Consider the following 19,546-nt stretch of genomic DNA (forward strand, 5'->3'; position numbering starts at 1 on the left):
GGTTACCAAGATAATTAGAGGTATTATGGAGGGAAAGGCTGTTTCAATGCTGTTGATTCTAGTATGTCAGTAAATGGTTTTGGTACCAAGTGCATAATGAATTGTTTATCAAGTTACATCTGCAAACTTCAAATGCTGAAGCATTTATTTCATTATAGGTCATACTGTTGCATAGCAGGCATTATAGGATTTATTTAGTTACTATTTGGTAACTGGTTACGTGGGCTGGTCCAAAGACCTTTTTTAGCCATAAACTGAAATACAGAAGCAAACAGCAAGCATGTGTGAAGTGCATATAAAGGTTAAAAAATAGAAAAATAGATCCTTGATACAGTTAAAAAAAATGTGCAGAAACAGGGTTTGTGTGAGACATGAATATTGTGTAGGTAAGCTGTTTTTTCCCGCAGTTATGTGAGTGTGGAATCAATACATATAGAGAGATTGTAGCCTGCTCCCTGTGCAAAAACACGTATTTAAATGTGTGCACATGTTTTGTGAGGGACTTGTGCTCTTAACCATTTGTGATGTTGTAGCTGCTTTTCTAATGTTCATGTCTTGAAGGTTTATATGGGAAACCCATACACACATGATTAAATGTGAAACAGTTTAAAAATGAAAAAGGAAAAAAATCCTCTCAGTAATACTAATGTTAGAATGAAGTAGATGGTTTGAAAAACTTTTAAATGCTTAGCCATGTAGCCTAGAAAATATTGATGGTAGGTTTACTTCCCTTTTTTGATTATTTATTAATACTTTATTGACTGGATATCAGGCTCTTAGCCCTAGGTCCAAATCTTTGGCAAGCCATTCAATACTCAACAAATTAGTTGAACTTCAAGAAATTCCGTAAAGATCATCTGCCAAACGAAGGCAAATGTCACTATGTCCCGGAAAGAGAAATCCCATAAAACAAGCATAACACTTTCTCTCCAAATCGTTAATAGCCTTTTTGTTACACTGTTTCCATCGTGCTAATCCTTATCCTTACTGCTTTCAGTTGGACCTCATTACCTCAGTATCCCGTTCACTGTCACCACACCTCAAGCTCTGCTGCAGTGTAAACTAGTCAAATACAATGTCACCAAATAATACACTTTTGTAATGAAGGAGTCTTGTTTTTTTTAACCATATATATCTTAATCACATCTAAACTAAGCCTGAGACAAGTCCATATGGGTCAGTGCTCTACCCTGTTTAATGGAAATAAATAAATAAATGAAGAAATAAACAAACAAAATGAATCCCCAGGGTAATTAATGTGAATCTATCCAGTTATCAAGACTTTCCTTGGAGGAGGTTAAAGTGTTACACCATTTGATATACAATGTAAATTATGAGAAGGAATCATTTGGACAATGAACCTGTCCCTCCTCCAAGAAGGGCTAGTTATGTTACAATGGAAGGCAAGAGGTTTGGAGTAAGTAAGGGCAACATGACCAGTATTTCTATACCAACTTTAAGCAGGGATCCATTCATGTGATAATCAGTGGGAAAGACTTGCTTCCCAATTTTACTTTTAAAGTTAAATAAATCTCTTCTTTTGCATGAGACATTAAATAGAGCTCCCCTCTACTTGAGTTAGTCGTAGCTCAGGTGGATGTAAAAGATCTTGCAGCACCTATTGAAAGGAGTACGGGAAATTCCCCCATGCCCTGGCCAAATTTCTCCCTAGTACTATAAATACCACCCCCAAAAAGAGGTCACTGGTCTAGTGGGACTAACCCAGTCAACAAAAAATAAATAAATAAATAAATAAAATATCAGTTAATTATAGGGGTTATTATTTAATCTGGTAGGTTTATAGACAGAATGAATCAAATCAAAAATATCAGTCACGCCCTCAGAAAAGTGAAATTTTGTATGCATGTTTAAGATACAGAATGTAGTTTTAAGGGACAAAATGAGATAAAATATTGCGTACAAAGTGTTATTCAAAAGGATTAGTAGAAAGTAACTAAGGAAGTGATTTGAGTAAAGTGCAAAAGAATGCTAAAAGGAAATGGAGCATGAATTTAAAAAAGAGGGAATATTTGTTTTTAAAGACATCTGTGTTACCATTAGTAATTCTTTCTGCAGCTATATTTTGGTAGCATAGTAACATTTGTTGAGTGTTATGCCTTTAAATATATTGGTCTCAGTTAATTAATTAAGTCATCTATGAGTTTATTTAAAGATTTGATTGGTGGTTTGTGGTATTCTGATGAAGTCATGCTCGTGTAAGGATGAAAGCGCTCAATAAAACTGCTTGGTTTATCCTTGTGGAGTTTTCTTTGGACCCTGGCTCTTAGCATAACTGTGTTACCAGTTTTTGCTTGGGTTGTAACACTACACTTTCTATTTGGTTATTGAGCATCTATATTTGGACTAACCAATAATATGGAAACGAAACTTTGGCTGCAGTTCATAAATGGGATCACTTCTCATTGTAATTGCCTATCATAGGTGAACCAATAAACACGACAGAGGGAATATAAGATTCAGAAACAGCTATAACCAATGAGAAAGACCAGATTAACATGTCTCTGAACTGAACTCTTACTAAGACTAGTAGCATCAGACCTGTGCTGCTAGTGTTCTCCCTAGTAACCCATGCACCTCATTGTAAAAGGCAGCCGCCAAAATGCACGCACAGACACACACACACACCAACAAAGCTCTCCACAGTCAATCACAATTGTAGACACACTTCCCAGTCACCCACACATGCATATATCAAAATACAGACACACACACACACACACACACACACACACACACACACACACACACACACAAGCGCACATCCTGCACACATGCACACACACACGCACACACGCACACACGCACACACACACACACACACACACACACACACACACACACACACACACACACACACACACACACACACACACACACACACACACACACACACAAGCGCACATCCTGCACACATGCACGCACACACACACACACACACACACACACACACACACACACACACACACACACACACACACACACACACACACACACACACACACACAGACTCTCAATTACCTACCTACCTAACCCCCTTGGGTGTGTCCACTCATATGCTGAGGTCATTAAGAATACCAAAGTTTTCTAGAACTAATTCCTGCATCTGCAATATATCTATATTTGTGTAATTACTGAGACTTGGTTTAAATTTAAAGAAAGTAATTCCTCAATTACTGGGTTTTGCACTTATCATGCCTTAGGCCTGATGGTAGCTGTAATGGTATCTCCATATTAGTTATGTATCATATCACCCCAGACAGAGATCCAGAGACTCACAGACAGAACTTGTACAACTCCAGTAATAGTAAATTAGACAAACCACAAACTTTTAGCTTGCTGCAGGACACCATCTTTATGTCCAGACAATTATGCTAAATTACTGAAAGTATTAGAACTTCCCACTGACAAGAACTCTTTAACTACTCCAGCCATTAACTGCACAACTATACCTCCAATGTAAGATATGCCCAGAAGTTCTTGTACTTAATTGACACAAATTCCTTGGAAATAATAGTTAAAAACCCTGAAAAGGACACCTTATTCTGTGTCTAGTCCTTATGAATATAAACTCTATATGTACTATTTTCCTGGTTCCTACTCAAGTTGTCAGATCACAAATTTAACATCTGTATAAGAGCAAAAGCAAAGCACATTTTTCCTGTCTGGAAAAATCCATTAAAAAGTATCTCTCTCTCTCTCTCTCTCTCTCTATATATATATATATATATATATATATATATATACACATACACACACCCACATACATACATGCACGTTAGCAATATATTCTAGTCTAAATCCTGCAATATACATTCTAAATTACTGAAACAGTAATCTAATGTATATTTCAACTGAAAATGAAGATCAGATGTTTCATTACCAAACACTGTTTTCAGTTATGCCATATTTACATGCTCACATCAAGTAGGCCTCATGATTAAACCTAGGTTTTTAAACTTTTCACCACACACTATACCCCATGTGGGCCTTATCTATGTGGCCTTATCCATGCCTCTCAACCTCATAGTGCAAGAAATCTGGACAAAGTCCAACAAAATGGGGGGACAAAGGCCCAAAAACAGGGACATAATTTAGATATTGCTCTTATAAACTTAAAAAGTTGTTAGAGTAACAGGGTTTGTTTTAACATACATTTTCTGAAGGATTTGAAATTTGAAACTGAAATATATGTCATTATTTCGAGATGTCAGTCTTCAGATCATCCCTGTGATTTGCCAGAAAACCACAAATTGTATGAGGAACAGACCAAAAATATGAGCCAAAAATCTGGACAGTTGAGAAGTATGGCCCTAGCATACCTCTCAACTGTCCAGATTTTTGCAGAGTATCTAGATTTTTGCCTCATATTTTTGGTACATTCCTCATAAAATTTGTGATTTTCTGGCAAATCACTAATGACTGAAGTCACTAAATAATGACATATATTTGAGTTTCAGATTTCATATCCTTTAGAAAATGCATGCCAACCCAAATCCTGTTGTTCTCATAACTTTCTAAGCTTGAAAGAGTAATATTTAAAAACTGTCCGTATTTTTGGGCCTCTGTCTCCCCATTATTGTACACTTTGTCCAGGTTTCTAGTGCTAATTACTTGAGAGGTATGGTCCTGTAATTAAGGTAAGTGCTTTAAATATAGATCATTACATGGTAAGATAGACAGCAAACTGGCTAAAAGCCAGAACCCACACAGTTTATCTGATCTGAAACTATGATAGCAACCAGTAAAGTCACCCTTTATATGCTCTATAATGGAACAGCCTCCTTTTCAGCATTTGCTTTTTTGATCTGCAAATTGAGAACCATTATCTCTGGTGAACATAGTTTGCAGATGACTGCAAACTGAGAACTACTGTCGAGACTCTTTCTAACATCTGTACTCTTCAAAAAAAAAAAAAGTAAAAAAAAAAAAGAATGCACTACAAGTTAATACCTGGTGTACTAAAATTGAGCACAGGTTAAATGTGAAAAAGTGTAGTATCACACTCCGTACCTTCAACATATATTATAGACAATATTTCACTACTAAAGCAAAATGCAGTCAGGGACCTTATCACCTTGACAATTCCATCTCCTTTGGTCATCATGTGAGAACTATAGTCAGAAAATCTTTCTACTTAACACAATTAATAGTCAAGGAGATTTCATACATATCTAAAGATGTCACCATTCTCTTATACTCAGCACTGATTACTCCAGTTGTAGAGTACAGTGCACCTCTCCTTACTAATATACAATCCTCTCTTAAATCCCAACTGGACTCATGCTACAATAAAATCTCAAAATTTGTAACCAGCACCAAACAGTCCTCCCACAACTGCATGTCACTCCAACATATAAACTGGCTAGAACTTCCCCAATATCTGACATACCTGCAACCAACCACAGCTCATAAGGTAATCTATAAGCCTTCTAGTTGTCCTGCCCTCTCCTCTCTAATCGCCATGTATCACCCAAACAGACCTCTGCGATCAGTCAATCAGATGCTCTTTAATGTACCAAAACCTAATCTTTCCGCCAGTCAAATGCGTTACCCATATGCTATAGCAAGACTATGGAATGCTCTGCCTCCTTCAATTAGGTCTACTAACAACACTGAATGCTTTAAGACTTTGCTGAAACAACACCTGTTCTCCCATTGGATATGTACATGTACCAGCACTGACTATAAAAAAAACAATATTCCTAGCCTTCCTACTTTTCCTCCCCATCTCACTTATGGCTCAGACTCCTCATATACACATTCAGTGCTTCCAACTTACTAAGTCCAACATATGCCACCCAGCCACATGTACTCTACTGTATCAGTTACCTACCATACTTTCTGTTCTTGATGCCTGTATAGCAGTAGCTCTAAGGCTATACCTTACTGTGAGAACCTCTCTAATGTATCAGTTACCTACCATACCTTCTGTTCTTGATGCCTGTACAGCAGTAGCTCTAAGGCTACACCTCACTATCAGAACCTCTCTACTGTATGAGTTACCTACCATACCTTCTGTTCTTGATGCCTGTATAGCAGTAGCTCTAAGGCTATAACTCACTGTCAGTACCTCTCTACTGTACCAGTTACCTACCATACCTTCTGTTCTTGGTGTCTGTGTAGCAGTAGCTCTAAGGCTATAACTCACTGTCAGGACCTCTCTACTGTATCAGTTACCTACCATACCTTCTGTTCTTGATGCCTGTAGAGCAGTAGCTCTAAGTCTATACCTCACTGTCAGGACCTCTCTACTGTATCAGTTACCTACCATACCTTCTGTTCTTGATGCCTGTATAGCAGTAGCTCTATGGCTATACCTCACTGTCAGGACCTCTCTACTGTATCAGTTACCTACCATACCTTCTGTTCTTGATGCCTGTATAGCAGTAGCTCTAAAGCTATACCTCACTGTCAGGACCTCTCTACTGTATCAGTTACCTACCATACCTTCTGTTCTTGATGCCTGTATAGCAGTAGCTCTAAGGCTATACCTCACTGTCAGGACCTTTAACTGCTGATCTCCATCTTTCCTTGTCTACTGCAGAACTGCAATACTGCATTGTTCACACATGTTATCTCACGTCATTAACTGGATTCTTGTTTGACTTCCATACTTAATACCAGTTATACAGATGTTAGATTTTATCTATTTTATTGTATTACCTATTCCGTAATGTGTTCTGTACCATTGCTGGCTGACTTCTATATTTTGATTCTGTAGCTTTATCATGTTTGTTTTTGGAGCTTTTCTCCCCGGGCTTCCGCTGAAAACGGACGGTCAGCTCTGTCCAGTCGGACCTCCCCGCTAAACAAATGTAAAATAAATAAATTAAAATAAACTATCTTAGCCTTCTTGAAAAAGGGGGGAGGTACAGATCTATGGGACAGATATTGGCAAGGCATTGATAGTCATGAGACTAAATTGCCTTGAAACTCTTATGAGACATATGAGCCCTATGAGATGTCAACAATACAGAAAAGTACCAGAGAAAATAAAAAGGATGGCACTGCAAAACAGTTGTGCTGCCTAGTCATGGCTTATGTCTGACTGGGCACAAAATACATCACCATCACGTAGGTGTGCCGCAGTCATTCTTTGTTTTAAAAGGTACACTAACTGTAACAACAAAACAAACAGGCTTCATGTCACCTGAGTCTGTACTGCACTCTAGTTATAAAGTCTGAGTCAGTCTGGTTTGTCATTTCAACACTAGTCATGTGAGACTAGATAACAACGGAACCATAATTATCCCATCCGTCTCCCAGTTCCCCAAAACTGGCTTCCCTAAATGAACATTACAGGGAAGCACAAGTCCATATTACAGGAAAGCCTATCTCTCCACATAATAGGGAAGCACAAATCCACGTTATTAGGAAGCACAGATCTGCACATAACAGGGAGGCACAAATCCATGTTACATGGAAGCACAAATCCACATATACTTTGAGGACCAAAAAAGGCTCCTCTATATACTAAGTGTGTCAGCAGTTCATCCATGACCATGCAAGTATTACTAGCATTTTATAAACAAATGTTGGTTCTGCCCTGTTGACAGGTTCAGCAGCCAAAAAACAAGAGGTTTTTACCATGAAGACGAAAAAGTCTACTTTGAAATAAAGGGAACCTGCTTGCTATAGTTAAACTATCATACACTGAGCACTTCAAGGTTTGTGCCATGGCTGCAAATCATATCTCTCAACTGTTACTTTTTTGCAGTGTCCCTAATTTTGACTCATATTTTTGCATTGTCCATCATACAACTTTTGATTTTCTCTTAAATTACTGAAGATTACATTGTCAGTAATGCCATACTTCAGAGCTTCATACTTCATATTGTTAATAAAATGCATTTAGATGCAAAACCTATTATCTCCCAACTCCATTATTTTAGGCTTTGTCCAGAATTCTTGAGGGGTATTCTGCCAATGCAATATTGGCATTCATACTCCCACATCATCGGTACCTGCTTATTTATGTACCCTGGCAGCTTGTGCCTCGGCCAGCTGTCCTCTTTGTCCCACACCTGTTACGGCTCTAGATAACAGCACTAAGATTACACTTTCTTACCATTTTTTGTTACTGCTCTATTCATTTGTGGCAGTAGTGTTACTACAGTGTTTCTTGAGTAAGGTATGTCACTGTTGGGGTAGCTTTCCTCTCTCCATTGTTTGTGCTTATTGTGCTGTGTTGTTTGAGGTGGAAGAAACAGTGACCCTATTATTTATTTATTTATTTGACATTTGCTAACCGGGTTGGTCTGACTGGGCAAAGCACTTATTCATCAGAGACCCAAGGAGAAAAACTCCAGTATTACATTGGTTAAATATTAATTAACACAGACAGTTGTTACAAGAAACAAAAATGAATAACTAAGGTAAACTGTACATAAGTAATTTAGTTATTACATAAGAAAGACATCGTGTAGAAAATGACAAAAGCACAAGTGACTCAGAGGTTTATCATCAGGGACCTAAATGGATAAAGAACGTATACATAACTGTTTGGAAATAAAGTGCATTTAGGAAAAGAAATTGTAGTAAGGGGAAGAGGTATATAGAAACAGCACCAAGTAAATAGTATGTGAGGTAAAAAATACCAAGCTATATGGTTAATGCTAGTGCAGAAATGGAAGAGAAGCCGAAGAAAAGTATGTGGAGTAAAAGCTAGAAAGAAAAGAGAGCAGGTATGGATCCTGTGAAAGGACTGGTATGGTAGCAGCTAAGAAGACAGCACTCTGTGGTAGTGGAAGGTAGTTTAAGTTGGGTCATGGTAGAGACATGACCATGATTTCTGCAAGTAGTCTTTAATTGCTTTTTTAAAGGTGTTTGGGTCAATGATAACATCTGACATTGTGGGGTAGTTTTTTCCAGACATTTGCTATGGAATAACTATAAAGTAATTTACCAATATTTTTGTTGGGCATGTAGACTTGCAATAGGTTCTGTTGTGAGCTACAGAGAGAGAGCATTTGGGAGTAGAGGGCTGGATGATAGTGGAGAGAGGGACAGGAAGAAGGTTGATGAAGAACTGAATGAGCCAAGAGAAGTTGTGGTATTAGGATTTGGTGATGAAATTCAAACCACTGCAAATGTCTTAGTGTGGTGCCATGGTGGGTGTGGTATGGTTGGTTGGAGGCAAATCGAGCTATTTTGTTATAGGTAAGTTGGCGTTTGGTGAAAATATTTGATTGGAGGTGTGTGAGAATAGGGGCAGTGTAGAACAGTGTGGGGAGTAGAAAGGCTTGTGCAAGGGAGAGTTTGGAGGCATTTGTAATGTGTTTATTATGTCTATAAAGCAGACCTAGTTTTTAATGGGTCTTTTCAATGCACTGCTGAGTGTGTAGAATGAATTTGAGATGGTCATCAATTATACCAGCTAGGATTTTGATATGGGGTTCAGACAAGATGGTAGTATTATTCAGGGAGGAGACAGAAAATGATTTATGATGCTGAAGGGAGGTAGGGAGAAACAAGAGTTTAATTTTCTTAGGGTTCAGTGGTAGTTGGTGGGAAGTAAGCTATCTTTCAACTGAGGGGAGGGATTCTTGGGTGAGGGTATGAAGGTGTGTGATGCTGTCAGAGCAGGAGATAATTGTGGAGTCATCAGCATATTGAATTAGAACAGAGAGAAGACAGGATGTGTGGAGGTCATTAATAATGATGTTGAAATGTAGGGGATCAAGGATGGAGCCTTGGGTACCCAGTTTGTATTGGAAGAAAGGGAGAGTAGTTTGACAGCCATCTCACAGCCTGAAATCTATTTGAGAGGTAGCTGGAGAACCATGATATAGTAGAGTTGGACAGGTTAAGACAAGCAAGTTTGGAAAGGAGTAGTCTATGGAAAGAGTATCAAAAGCTTTGGAGAGATTAAGAAACAAGCAGGAAACGAATTTACTGTTATCATGTGGTAAGGTGATAGTACTGATGAAGGGTGTCAGAGCAGTAGCAGTACTGTGCTTTGGCCGAAGGCCATATTGTGTGGAGGTCAGGAGATTTTCTTGGAGAATATGATTAAGAAGCTGTTTGTGGATACATTTTTCAAGAATTTTAAACAGGGGAGATAAGATGGAAATAGGTCTGAAGTTAGAGGGGTCAGTTGCAGTACCGCCTTTATGTAATGGGATAACACAGAATTTTTTCCAGATATCAGGCACAGAGCATTCCTTGCTAGATCTGTTGATAAATGTAAAGATAGAGAAATCAGTACAATTAGCAGCAAGTTTTAGGAAATGAGGATGTAAGCTGTCAACTGATGGAGACCATGTTTTTGTGCAGTGTATCCTGAGCTAGAAATGCCTCTGCTGGTGGTAAGTGTATTTCTGTTGCCTTTCTGGTTATTGATTTGTCTGTTTAAAGGAGGTGGAACAGTGCTTCATGAGAAATAATTTGTCTTTGCTAGTTTTAGAGTGCCTTTGCATAGGATCTAGTGTCCTTGATGGGCTGCAGGGAGTAGGAAGGGTACAGTAAGGAGAGACATCAGTGCAGGCTTGTTTTCATGTGATTAAGTGACCTGTTCAGAACGTACTGCCATATAAGTGAAAATGACAGGGAATCACATATCCAAACCTACAACATATAATTTCCTTGTTGCGTTAAATCACAAATCCTAACAGATGACATTCTAAAGGCAATATATAGAGCATAACTTTTTAAAGCTGTATTTGCTGCCCTTGATAATGCATCTAATATAAACAATCACAAGACACTTCCTTCTGAGTTAACCAATACTGGGTTTTGGGCTGATGATACAAACTATTTGGAAGGTCACTGTTCTAGTCTAAAACCTGGATCATTTCTGCCTTATTCTCCAGGCCAGGTTATGGGTTGCATCTGTTTCTCATTACATTAACTCTTCTTTTTGATATCTCCGGAATTCATACGAGCAGATCGCATGATATCACCATTAACAGAGTTATTCAGAGTGAATTGAAAAATGCTCATCAATGTTTTTTCCGGGAAGGTGCTTCTTCTACATCAGACCAAAACTCAGGTAATGATGTCTAGCATTTTGGATGTCTTACACAGGATCTAAGTGGGTCATCATTATTACTCTATGCAGTGTACAGAAAGTGTTGTTAGTTTTAAATGCCTATGTATGATATAACTGCAATGCCTTTATTTTGACAGCCATGTGAACTACATTACTCCTGAGTTTAATGCACTAATGTTTTGGTCCCTGCATGTGCCAAAGTTCATCCTGCAAGTTACTTAAGCAGCAAAAGTAAGAATAATTGTTTTCCCCTTGCTGGACTATGTCATTCCACTTGGTTCTTATGTCTCAACACACAACTGCAAATATCTCATAGTAGATGGTTTCCTAGCACCTAGACATTATTTGGGGCATCACTGTGGTATACTGCAGACAGTAATATGACTTATGGCATTAGTTAGATCTAACCTCTTATTTTATTAACTGCAATTTAAAATACAGAAACTGACCATCTTCCCAGTACTTAGCAACAGGGTCTCTCCATGCACATTCCATAAACAATTACTTTCTTTAGGAATGGCAACCTGATTCTTAAATAGCCACATAACCTGCCCAAGTCTCCAATCACTAATGCCTATGATCTGTCCATACATGCTACCACCTTAAGGGGATACATTTCATTTTCCTAAGGTTAGGTCTGCTATCACTCTTATGAGACAGAAATGAAGCCACTGTTGTGTCCTCTGCCCTCCTTTCACTTTATCTGTTGAACAGCTAATCTTTCTCTCTGTGAAGGGAATGAAATCAGTCGTTTGTGGATCAGTCTATTACCCAAGACAATAAACATAAAATAAAATAAACTCACAATGCTATACTTCCAGTCATCTTGTAATAAACAGACCTGCGGAGATGGAAATATTAGAACTCTTGTTTTATAGGGTGTGTTAGGCATCTGTAAGGTCTAAAAATTAATGTCTGCTGGAAAGAGAGAAGAAATAGCTCGACTGCACCATGAAAGTTATTTGATCTAAGATAATTTTAGTTTCAGCTGAGCATTTAGGCTATAATCCTTTCTCTTACTTAGCACCACAAATATAGAATTAACTACCTTGCTATCATCATCATTATCTTCTTCTTCTTTCGGCTGCTCCCATTAGAGGTCGCCACAATGGATCATCTGTTTCCATTTCTTCCTGTCCTCTGCATCTTGCTCTGTCACACCAACTGCCTGCATGTCCTCTCTCACCACATCCATAAACCTTATCTTAGGCCTTCCTCTTTTCCTGTTACCTGGCAGCTTCATCCTTAGCATCTTTTTCCCAATATACTCAGCATCCCTCCTCAGCACATGTCCAAACCAACATAATCTTGCCTCTCTGGCTTTGTCTCCAAACCTTCCAACCTGGGCTGACCCACTAATATACTTATCCCTAATCCTACCCACCCTCATCACACCCAGTGCAAATCTTAACATCTTTACCTCTGCCACTTCCAGCTCTGACTCCTGCCTTTTTGTCACTGCCACTGTCTCCAACCCATATAACATAGCCGGTCTCACTACTGTCTTGTAGACCTTCCCTTTCACTCTTACTGGTACTTGTCTGTCACAAATCACTCCTGACACTCTTCTCCACCCACTCCATCCTGCCTGTACTCTCTTCTTCACCTCTCTTCCACATTCACCATTACTCTGAGCTGTTGATCCCAAGTATTTAAACTCATCCACCTTCGCCACCTCTACTCCCTGCATCCTCACCATTCCTCTATCCTCCCTCTCATTCACACACATATATTCTGTCTTAGTTCTGCTGACCTTCATTCCTCTTCTCTCTAGAGCATATTTCCACCTCTCCAGGGTCTCCTCCACCTGTTCCCTACTCTCACTACAGATCACAATGTCATCTGCAAACATCATAGTCCACGGGGACTCCTGTCTGATCTCATCTGTTAACCTGTCCATCACCACTGCAAGTAAGAAAGGGCTCAGAGCTGATCCTTGATGTAATCCCACCTCCACCTTAAAAGCATCCATCACTCCCACCGCAGACCTCACCGCTGTTACACTACCCTCGTACATATACTGTACCACTCTTACATACTTCTCTGATACTCCCAACTTCCTCATACAATACCACAACTTCTCTCTAGTCACCCTGTCATATGATTTCTCTAAGTCCACAAAGACACAATGCAACTCCTTCTGACCTTCTCTGACCTTCTCTGTACTTCTACATCTGTAGTGCTCTTTCCTGGCATGAAACCATACTGCTGATCACTAATCATCATGTCCCTTCTTAACCTAGCTTCCACTACTCTTTCCCATAACTTCATGCTGTGACTGATCAATTTAATCCCTCTGTAGTTACTACAGCTCTGCACATCACACTTATTCTTAAAAATCGGTACCAAAACACTTTTTCTCCATTCCTCAGGCATCCTCTCACTTTCCAAAATTTCATTAAACAATCTAGTTAAAATCTCCACTGTCATTTCACATAAACACCTCCATACTTCCACAGGTATGTCATCTGGACCAACAGCCTTTCCATTCTTCATTCTCTTCATAGCTATCCTTTCTTCCTCCTTGCTAATCCACTGCACTTCATGATTCACTATCCCTACATCATCCAAACTTCTCTCCCTCTCATTCTCTTCATTCATCAGCCCCTCAAAGTACTCTTTCCATCTGCTCAACACACTCTCCTCGCTTGTGAGTACGTTTCCCTCATTATCCTTTATCACCCTTACCTGCTGCACATCTTTACTAGCTCGGTCCCTCTGTCTAGCCAATACAGGTCCTTTTCTCCCTCCTTAGTGTCCAACCTTTCATACACCTTATCTTTAGCCTTCGCCACCTCTCTCTTTGCCATGCACCTCATCTCCTTATACTCCTGTCTACTTTCTTCATCTCTCTGACAATCCCACTTCTTCTTCACCAACCTCTTTCTCTATATACTCTCCTGTACTTCATTCCACCACCAGGTCTCCTTGTCCTCCTTCCTCTTTCCAGATGTCACACCAAGCACCTTTCTAGCCATCTCCCTTACTAGCTCTGCTGTAGTTACCCAGCTATTCGGTAACTCTTCACTGCCACCCAGTGCCTGTCTTAACTCTTCCCTGAACTCCACCTCACAATTACCCTTTTTCAATTTCCACCATTTGATCCTTGGTGCTGCCCTTACACTCCTCCTCCTCTTCTTGATCACCAATATTATCCTGCAAGCCACCATCCTATGCTGCCTAACTACACTTTCCCCTGCCACCACTTTACAGTCTCCAATCTCCTTCAGACTGGCCTTTCTACACAAGATATAATCCACCTGTGTGCATCTTCCTCCACTCTTGCATGTCACCCTATGCTCCTCCCTCTTGTTAAAATATGTCCTCACAACAGCCATGTACATCCTTTTCACAAAATCCACTACCAGTTGACCTTCAGCACTCCTTTGCTTAACACCATACCTACCCATCACTTCCTCATCACCTCTGTACCCTTCACCAACATGCCCATTGAAATCCGCTCCAATCACCACTCTCTCACCCTTGGGTACAGTCATCACCACTTCATGCAACTCACTCCAAAATTTTTCTTTCTCATCCATCACACACCCAACTTGTGGAGCATATGCACTAACAACATTCATCATTACACCAGCAATTTCCAGCTTCATAAACATCACTCTATCCGATACTCTTTTCACCTACAAAACACTCTTAGCATACTGTTCCTTCAGGATAACTCCTACACCATTTCTCCTCCCATCCACACCATGATAAAACAATTTGAACCTGCCTCCAATACACCTAGCCTTGCTCCCCTTCCATCTGGTCTCTTGCACACACAATATACCAACCTTCCTTCTGTCCATCATATCAGCTAGCTCTCTCCCTATACCAGTCATACTGCCAACATACAAAATTCCGATCCTCACTATCACAGTTCTAGCCTTTACCTGCCTTCGGGCATGCCTTCCCCCTCTTCTCCTCCTTTGGCCAACAGTCGAGGTGTCATGTCACTTGTTGCCATTCCTCACTATGCAGTGAAACTCTCCTATCTTCAGCTGCCTGTCACAGGTCTTTCCTCACACAATCCATCCACCTCTTTGCTGGATGCCCTCATTTCCTCTTGCCTTCTATCTGTCTGTCCCAAATCCGCTTCACCAAATTGTATTATGCTTTCCGGCACATGTGCCCAAACCACAGTAATCTGTTCTCTTTGACTTTTTCTATAATTGGAGGTACTCTGCCTTCAGCTCTTATGCCCTCATTTCTTTATCTGTCTCACAGTATGCATCCTAGCACCCATCTCAGGCACTTCATCTCCATCACTTCTAGCCTTCCCAACTGTTCATGTTTATATACCATTTAAAGGTACTGGTCACAACACCATTTTGTACACCTTACTTTTCAGCTTTCTTCTGTCTTATACTACCTCTGACACGCTGTGCCAGTTGGCTGCAGCCCCTCTGATTCTAGATTTAACCTCCTCATTCAGACTTCCATTCTCCTCAACCAAGCAGCCAGATACTTGAAACTGTTAACCTGTTCCACTACTTGCCCTTCTATCTCAAGTTTCAGCTTATTCTGATTTTCCCCATTTACTGCTCTTACAACTGTTTTATTCATACTGAGTTTCATCCAATGTCCCTTCAGTTTTGAATTCCATTCCCCTATCCTTTGCTGAAGTTCCTGCTCAGAGTCTGCCTATAATGCCACATTGTCTGCAAACAGCAGCTTTGTTGATCTTCCCCCTCCAACCTGTTTACTAATATAGTCTATCACCAGTATGAACAACAGTGGGCTCAGTGCTGAACCCTGATACACACCCACTCCCACTGGGAACCCCTCTGAAAGACCAAACACTGTTCATAGTTGAGTCATTGGGTCCTTGTACATAGCTTGTGATAATTCTACCAATGTTTCTTGGACATTGAACCACCACAAGACTGCCCAAATCAGCTTTCTTGGGACCTTGTCATATGCTTTCTCCAAGTCTAGGAATGCCCAGTCATAATCCTTCTTCATTTCTACATTTTTCTCAAGTATCTGTCTCACTACAAACATTGGGTCTGTTGTGCAGCATCCTGATCTGAATCCAAACTGCTCATTTCCCACCTTACTTTCTATTACCTTGTGTATTCATTTATCAGTCACCCTCTCCAGAACTTTCATGCAGTGTGATAGGAGTTTGATACCTCTATACTGCCCACAGTTGTGAACACCGTCTTTGTTCTTGAACACTGGAACTAGTATGCTTATTCTCCAATCATCTGGGATATTGCTATGAGTACCTCAGGTACCATTTTTCCCATGTTTCACCCAACATCTTGATTATATCTGCTGTGACCTCATCTAAGCCTGCTGCTTTCCCTGACTTCAGTTTCCTTAGTGCTGTTCTTACTTCTTCTAAGCTGAGCTTCTCCTCTGTTCTTCTCACACACGTGCCAGTAGTGTAAAGCTCCTTAAAATTTATGCCTTCACCACAGCCTTTTCTAATGTACATCCATAAAAAAAAAAATGAGCACTGAATACACAATAAATCCAAGAAAAAAACAGAATCCAGCAGTCAGTTCCAACACAAGGTCTCCAAAATTCCACATTTATTTTGAAAACTGTTGTAAAACTTGGCAAAAAACAAACTATTCAACAAAACACTAAATGGTTGAGCACTTTCGTCTTAATGAATTGATATCATCAGAACTGTCAGTCAAAGTTATGTAGACCTATAAATAACTGCTGGATTCTGTTTTTTTCTTTTAATGTACATTCATATTTAACCTAAGCAATTAAACTACTTTAAGATCTTACTTGATTTATTCGTATATGTTGGATGCTTTATTCCAATTTATTACATTATTTTAGGTAATGTTGCAAGACTAGGTTTAGACTTATTTTTAATGATTTCAGCCTCCCAACAGAAAACAGTCAATGAATGTAATGGTATACAACTTCAAGTCTGTGATATATAATCAGAAAAAAATCTGTAAGAAACCAAACTGATCAAAACTTACACCTATAACAAATAAGTTTAACAAGAATTCTTTGCTCCCCACTTGCTACTCGTATATACCAACTCTGATACTGCACAATGGCGGGGAAAGGGAAAACTGTCTCCTGCTGTGAAATGATCATCCACAAATGAATGCTAATATTATGTGATCATATGATGATTTCATCACTTACACTGCTATTCAGTCTGCTTAATTATCTGATCAATCCACCCAGAACTTCATATAATAAACAGCTGAAGTGGGCTGTAAATAATGGGATAACAGCTATAATATACAAACACAGAGTATTATGATCAGGTCTTGAATCATAACCAAGCTGTGAGTCTCAGAAAAGGATTAAAAAATTTATCTTGAGAGTGAATATCACAAGGTGAGATTATTGAATCCATTCTATGAATAGATAACAATTGTAATCAAAGACCCAGTCACCAGTAAATGAAGAGATTTAGCTATCCCAATGTACTGCCAGTGAAAATAAATATCAGTATGACGTGACTAATAGCTTTTAAAGTTACTGACTGATTAGCAGTGCACTTCAGTTATATATACTGCAAGGTGTGTTACAGCTTTTAAAACTATTGACTGATTAGCACTGTGCACTTCAGTTATATATACTGCAAGGTGTGTTATGGCTTTTAAAGCGATTGACTGATTAGCACTGTGCACTTCAGTTATATATACTGCAAGGTGTGTTATGGCTTTTAAAGCGATTGACTGATTAGCACTGTGCACTTCAGTTATATATACTGCAAGGTGTGTTATGGCTTTTAAAGCTACTGATTGATCAGCACTGTGCACTTCAGTTATGAATACTGCAAGGTGCATTACGGCTTTTAAAGCTACTGACTGATTAGCAGTGCACTTCAATTATATGTACTGTAAGGTGTGTTACAGCTTTTAAAGCTGTCTGTTGATTTCCTGTGCAGGTCTCTGTCCACTGCCATCTGTACAACCATGCAAGCTTCTTCTCTTAGTTAAAGCAGTGCAGTACATGTGTAAGAAAACCACTATAAAAAGCTTTGTATAGTTAGGCTTTACGTATGAGCAGCACTATGACAAAGTTATTTTCTTTTGATTTCAGAGTACAATGAGCAGACTGAATGGTTGTAACCAAATACATTCATACATACACATAAACACACAGTAACTTACTGGACTTTTGAAAGCCTGGATTCTCCTTGGTGTTGGCCCAAAGAGGTTGGGTACTACTGCTGCTCAAGCTGCCTCTGAGATGTTTAGAAAATGAGCTTGAGTTCCAGGAATTGGACAGCCATGGTGATTCCTCTATATTCATCCTAAAATATATTTATACATATACAATGATATGGTTAACTCATCAGTGGAATATACTGGAAAGCACTGTAACACAGAGTGCTACAACAAAAACGTGCATTCCTCTCCATGTTACAAAATTATAAACACATATGCTCACACAAACACACACAGACACATACACTCACACATGCACACAGCACAAGATAATTTCTCTTTTTCAAAGAAAAACATAGATCATACTGTAACAAAGATGTCAGGCACACAATGTATATGAATGGCATTTATTTAGTTAGTTATTTCATTTCTTCACCAGGTAGATGGGTTGGACCTCAGCCCCTTTCAGGCCAAACATGGGTCATTAGGCTGTAGAGAAAAATAAAAATGTCTAGGATGTGTTCAAAACAATCACAAATGCAGGAAAGTCAGCTTGAAAGCTTCACTTTGTTAAAATGTGGGCAAATCAATAATCAAATGAAATGAATGTGAAACTATGAAAGTGTGACAGTAAGTAAAAGTGTCTGTTAGGACATAGTTAATAATAAATAGACATCTAAAAATAAATAATAAAAACCCAAGCTAATGCAATCACAATCAAGTGAATAACAAACCATGAAATTCAAAGGATAGCTGTTTTACTCACTCTAGTACAGTAAAAAAAAACTAAAAAAGCAATTAATAAATTAATGCATGTATTCAAATTGTTATGATAACACCAAGGGCTTGTTGGAAGTCCATAACAATGTACATTGCTCTATCAGCCAATTCACATCCCCCCATGTGAGTTTCAAAAAAAAGGAATGCTGGCTGTCAGTCAATAAACAGAGTCTTCTTTAAGTTATGCAGGTTTTGTTTCTTTAATTTATAATAAATGTCTGGATATTTTTCTCTTTTATGTCCGTAAATAAACATTGCTTTGTTTTCGGCACAACATGCTTTGAACAGATGCTCAGTAATAATTACATTGCTTAGGGAGCACGAATGCTGGAGGCATTTGGGGCAGGATTTGCTACTGCACATTTTGTGAGGTACTACTCTGATAGAATGCTGAAATTTTAAGAGGCTACTTATCTTAGTGAACTAAGGATCCCCCTGCCACAACCTTACTTTACTGTGCTAACCCTAAGCCTAGACCTACTCCTAACTCTAACTCTATACATTATGGTACTAGACACCCTTTCCATATCAATACCAGTATTCAGTCAAATTATGTCTGATAGCTATTTTTTTTCATTTTTATTTATGTATTTATTTATGTTTTCCTTTATTATCCAATCAAAAAAGGAAACAGTTTTCCTTTACCATTCGTTTT

The 19,546-nt window shown here is 39.0% G+C and overlaps 1 protein-coding gene across 4 annotated transcripts in view; it reads right to left on the reverse strand.

Moving 5' to 3' along the window:
* The window catches only part of ROBO4 (roundabout guidance receptor 4), a 1,497,877-nt gene that overhangs the window by 572,995 nt on the left and 905,336 nt on the right, over positions 1-19,546 (reverse strand). For all 4 annotated transcript variants that reach the window (XM_044081194.1, XM_044081193.1, XM_044081195.1 and 1 more), the window contains one exon: positions 18,115-18,257. In XM_044081194.1, the coding sequence (XP_043937129.1) occupies positions 18,115-18,257 (143 nt within the window). The remainder of the gene's footprint in view (positions 1-18,114; positions 18,258-19,546) is intronic.

This window comes from Protopterus annectens, chromosome 8.part0 (assembly GCF_019279795.1).
Source record: "Protopterus annectens isolate FY-2018-M chromosome 8.part0, PAN1.0, whole genome shotgun sequence".
Classification (NCBI taxonomy): Eukaryota; Metazoa; Chordata; order Ceratodontiformes; family Protopteridae; genus Protopterus; species Protopterus annectens.